General features: G+C 63.8%; 1 protein-coding gene across 1 annotated transcript; it reads right to left on the bottom strand.

Annotated features, from left to right (window-relative positions):
* Positions 1 to 3,136: 3,136 nt before the first annotated feature.
* GALR3 (galanin receptor 3) lies at positions 3,137 to 4,935 on the bottom strand. The gene is made up of 2 exons (XM_032416915.1): positions 4,577 to 4,935; positions 3,137 to 3,923 (listed from the first exon to the last, which is right to left on the bottom strand). Exons 1-2 carry the CDS (start codon positions 4,933 to 4,935, stop codon positions 3,137 to 3,139), a joined length of 1,146 nt encoding a protein of 381 aa, XP_032272806.1.
* Positions 4,936 to 5,140: the final 205 nt, after the last annotated feature.

Below are 5,140 nucleotides of genomic sequence, written 5' to 3'. Positions count from 1 at the left end.
CAGCCTGAGATCCTGCAGGGGGCTCAGGTTGGGTGGATTCTCCTGGGCCTCAGAGAATGGCCAGAGCTCATTCAGCCTCTCCTCCAGCCCCCAGTGCCTGCCTGTGGCCCTACAGGACTCACAGCTCTCTCCAAACCAAAGTACTATGACCATCCGCTCTTCCAAGCATTTCATTAACCCCCTGAAGCCGACCCAGGGGCCTCCGAGACCGAGCCCAAGCCCAACAGCAGGCCATCAAACTTCCTGCCAAATCCATGGCAAAACAGTTTCCCAGGCCCAGGCCAGGCCCTTGGTGGCGGCTTTCCTGGCCAAAGACTCACAGAGCAGCCTCTGCATTGGCATCTCCACCCCAGCCTCTGCATAGCCATGCTGGGGGCTTCCTAGCCACAGGTTTGATGGGGCCCATCCTGCAAACCTTCAGGGGCATCACCGCCTGCCTCAAGGATGAGGTTCCTGCTCCCCAGCTGGCCCAGGAAGCCGTGTGACCTCATTGCACCCACCTTCCTGGCCTCCCCAGACATCACCCCTCCTCACCCGGCTTGCTTCAGCTGCACAGCCCCCTATTGCTCCTGCCTGTACCCCACCTTGGCACGGGCTGCTGCTCCACCTGGCAGGCCCTTCTCACCTTCTCCAGGAAAACGCATACTAACTGTCACCTCCTCTGGGACTCCTGCTTGGATTGCCCAGGAAGGCAGGAGTTTCCTTGTCTGTGCCCTTCAGAACTGCGTGTTCTCCTGTTCTGGCCTCACCACATGGTGCTGTCTTTCCTGCTTTTGGTGTCTGGCTGTCCAGCTAGACCGAGGAGCTCCTGGAAGACAGGGACCAGGTCAGACTCAGGCCCTCTCTGTGTTCCCCTCACGGCATAGCTTAAGGCAGGCACCCAAATGCCTGGGGGGTAAAGGAAAGAAGGAAGGGAAGGGTCATCTCCATCTTCATGTATCAAATACCTGTTATGTGCGACTCTGGTCCAGCTATACTGTCGTCCGTTCGTCAGAGCCTCCAGTGGGCCAGAGAGACTCACTTCAGAAGCAGGAGGCCCTGGAGTCCAGCCAGGGGCCCGGGCTATACCACTGACCCTCTGCCAGTTGAGCAGAGACCCCAGGCCACTGTGGAAGGCTCCCCTGACCCACTTCCCGCCCCGGGCCTGGGGTTTCCTGCAGGTTCGAACCGGCTCTGCCCCCCCCTGGCTAGGTGATCTTGTCTCTTGCCTGTCCCGGATGGAGGCTGTTCCCAGTCAGGCACTTGTCCCTGCTCACAGAGCTGACTGAGGAGCGGCAGCCCAGCTGGGTGGCTGCCCAAGCACCACATAAACACCCCCCCCCCCCGGGAGATGTTGTTCCCCATTCTACTTTGCAGGCACGCACCAGTGTCGTGTGGCAAACTTCGTCAGGTGGTCTTAGATGTTTTCCCGTGCTGCCCAGCCTGCCATGGGAGCCCTCTGTGCGGCCCAGGGAGGATCCCAGCTCTGGCCAAGCTACCTCATCTCCTGGAGCCTCAGTTTCCAATTCTGACAATGGAGGTAGTGTCTCTTGTCTGCGAGGTGTGAGTGATGGCCACGGGGAGGTCGAGGCCATGGGGGGTTGGTGCTGCAGAAGCGGGCAGCTCCGCACCCCTGCCATCCGGGAAACACTCCCACCGCTGTGGCCTGAGCCAGCCGCGGGAACCCTGGCAGAGACGCGGTAGAGAGAACACCGGCCTGGGGTCAGGCCCCCGTGCTGGGCTCTCAAAGCAGTCACTTCCCCAGCCAGTCTCAGCCTCCCCCTGTGAAGGGTGACTGACACTCTGACCCCGGGGTCTGGGGTAGGTGGCAGGCAGTGAGCAGGACTCAGCAGCAGCCTACTGTCAGGGAGGGGCCTTCCCAGGGTGCTCAGCAGCCGGGAGGTATGCCCAGGAGACAAGGAGGCTGAAAGGTCTCAGGCCTCAGCCTGAGCTCATAAATATTATTGACGTGTGGTGGGGGGGGAGGGAGGGAAGTGGGTAGCTCTGCAACCATTGAGACTGATTTATTGGTTAATTAGGAGGTTGCCACAGCCACGGACTACCCCGCTGTGTGCATGGACAGGGAGGGAGGGGGCCACGGGGCAGCCAGGGCTGCCAGCTGGGACCCGAGTGTGGCTCAGCGTCTCACCTGAGCCAGGAGCACCAAGTGGCTGAAGGAATAATGCAAGGGGTTGGGGTCAGGCAATGGACCTAGGACTGGGTGGCTGGGGGAAGCCCATCCGGACTCGCTGGCCTGAGTAGCGGAACAGAACTATCCTAAGGAAGGGGACCGGGAGCTCTCTGAGGTTTCCCGAGCATCCAGTCAAGTGTGGGGAGCTGCCGGTTTAGGGAAGAAGGCTGACGCAGAATCAGGAAGAACCAGGGAAAACCTTGGAAACCATGGAAGCTGAGGACAGAGGCCCCAAAGGTGGAGAAGGTGGTTCCAGTGAGCAGAAAAAGTTAAACAGCAGTGGGTTTGAATCCAACTTCTGCCAGACACTAGCTGTGTGACCTTGGGCAAATCACTAAACTTTTTTTTTTTGAAGATTTTATTTTTAAATAATCTCTACACCCAGCGGGCTTGAACCCACAACCCCGAGATCGAGAGTCACACGCTCCATTGACTAAGCCACTCAGGTGCCCCAAATCACTAAACCTTTTTGATTCTTGATTTCTACAGCTGTAGAAATGGAACTAATCATATCTATCTTGCAAAGCTGCTTTGATACTTAGATTGAAGAGTGTAGCACCGCATAAGACACACAGTAAATGCTTCATAACTGCTAAATTAGCTGCTAGTGTTACCTTACCCAGGGCACGGCTTGGAAGGGAGAAGGGCCTTGATGAAGGGTGGTGGAGAAAGCAGGGCCTAGAAGGTGCTGACCGAGTTGGAGGGGGTGGGCGGAGGAACTGCCTTCGTGCCAGACTGGCTAGGGCCGGAGTCTGGGGGCTGCCTGACCGGGGGAGGGGGGGCGGCCTGCGCTTAGCTGGGTGGACCCAATTTCGCCGCCCAGGGGCGTCCACCGGGCTGGAGCCCCAGCTCAGCCAGTGCGCCTCAGAGGACTCCTGCCTGGCGCCATCCCCTGGTAGCGTCGTGGCCTGGGGGAAGCGGAACGACAGACAGACGGTCGCCCCGCAGAGTGGAGGCGGACGAGGTTCATTCCGGTCCTGCGGCAGACGGGGCCCGTCCAGCCTCTCCGGCGCGGGCGGGCTCTTCCCGCGGATCCCCGCCCCGGCCGCCGCCCGCCGCCAGCCTCCCGCGAGGCTCGGCGTCCCCGGGGCAGCCGGCAGGGCCCGCGGCGGCGGGGCGGACGCGGCGGCGGGCGCCCGGGGGGCAGCGGGCGCGGCGGTGGTGGTGGTGGCGGCGGCGGCGGCGGCCGCAGGGCCACAGGCGGCGGAAGCGCGCGCGGAAGTGGCGCGAGGCGAGCGCGTAGACGAGCGGGTTGAGGCAGGAGTTGGCGTAGGCGAGGCAGTGCGAGGCCAGGCGGCAGGCGTAGGTGGCCGGGCTGAAGGCGAACGGGCCGAACCAGAAGCAGAGGATGAGCGCGTGGTGCGGGCCCCAGCAGAGGGCGTAGAGCGCGGCCACCGCCAGCATGGCGCGCCCCGCGCGGCCCGTGGCTCTGCGCCGGGCCTCGGCCGCCACCGCGCCCGCGGGGCCCACGGCGGCCCACAGGAAGCGCAGCGTGCGCGCGTAGGCCAGGCTCACCACGGCCACCGGCAGCAGGTAGCCGGCGGCGAAGGTGGCCACGTCGAGGGCGCGGCGGCGCGCGTCCTCCCAGGCGGGCACGCAGAGCTCGAGCGCGCCGTAGCGCACCGTGCCGTAGTAGCTGAGGTAGGGCGCCGAGAAGAGCGCCGCCAGCAGCCAGACGAGGCCCACGGCGGCGCGGGCGTTGCGCGGCGTGCGCAGGGCCCGCGAGCGCAGCGGGTGCCGCACGGCCAGGTACCTGCGGGCGGGCGCCGGGTCAGCGCGGCAGGCGGGAGGCCGGGCCAGCTGCCCCCGCGCCTCGCGCCTCGCGCCTCCCGCCCCCCGCGTGGCCGCTGCGCCGGCACCTGCGCGCCCGCGCGGCCTGGCCCCCCGCGTCCGGCGACCTGCCGCGCGGGGTGGCGGCGAGGGTGAAGGGCAGTAGTAACCCGCCGAGCGCTGAGAGCAGTGCCTGGCACCTAGCAAGGCTGGGTTCGAGGCTCGGAGGGAAGGGACTTGCCCAAGGTCATCAGCTAGAGAGTGAGCCTAGATTGGACCCCATGTTTGGAACGACGAAAACAGCTATGACCACAGCCTGGGCGAGGTGTGGACGGTAATAAAATAACTGATGATTTCATTCATGTGTTCTTTTTGCCATTCGTGTCACACTTACGGAGCACCTACTACCTAAGACACAGCTCACAATGGAGTTGGGGGAGGGCAGGACGGTCCCCTCGAGCACGCTGTGCGCGTGGTGCGCCCAGAGACTGGTTGGTGGGGGCCGGAGAGCGTTTCCTTCCCTCCCTCCCATCTCCCTCCTTGGTCTCCCCGCCCCCCCCGGCTCTCGTTCCTGAGGAATCTGTTCAGGTCTTCCCTCCCCAGCCCAGACCCAGCCAGGTCCCAGGCACAGCGCACCTGTCCACCGAGACGGCGGCCAGCGTGAAGCTGCTGGCGTACATGGTGAGGTAGATGAGCAGGTGCACAGCCTTGCAAACGAGGGCCCCGAAGAGCCAGGCGTCCAGTGTGTAGATGGCGGCCTGGAAGGGCACGCAGCACAGGATGAAGCAGAGGTCGGCCACCGCTAGGTTGAGGATGAAGAGATCCGTAGTGCTGCCCGGCTCCTGCCAGGCACGGACGCTGGGCTGCAACAGCACGGCCAGCACCAGCCCGTTGCCCACTGTGCCCAGCAGGAAGATGAGGGCAAACACCACAGGCACCGCCACAGCCCCCACGCTCCCCGGGCTGTCTAGCGAAATGTTCTGCGCATCAGCCATCTCCCCATCCGATGGGCACCTGAGGAAAAGAAGCTGGAGTCCTCAGACAGGAGCCCCCCCCCCAGCTCTGGTTACTTGAACCAGGGGTCTCAATCCAGGCCCCCAGCCTGGGCCTGGCCAGGTCTCCTGGGCAGGGAGCTCATGGGGGATGGCGGCGGGAGTGGGGAGACAGCCAAAAGTTATCCCTGAGAGCCACTTGTGTAAG

This window comes from Phoca vitulina, unplaced genomic scaffold, assembly GCF_004348235.1.
Source record: "Phoca vitulina isolate PV1807 unplaced genomic scaffold, GSC_HSeal_1.0 scaffold19, whole genome shotgun sequence".
Classification (NCBI taxonomy): Eukaryota; Metazoa; Chordata; class Mammalia; order Carnivora; family Phocidae; genus Phoca; species Phoca vitulina.
This window is presented reverse-complemented; position numbering and strand designations above follow the sequence as displayed.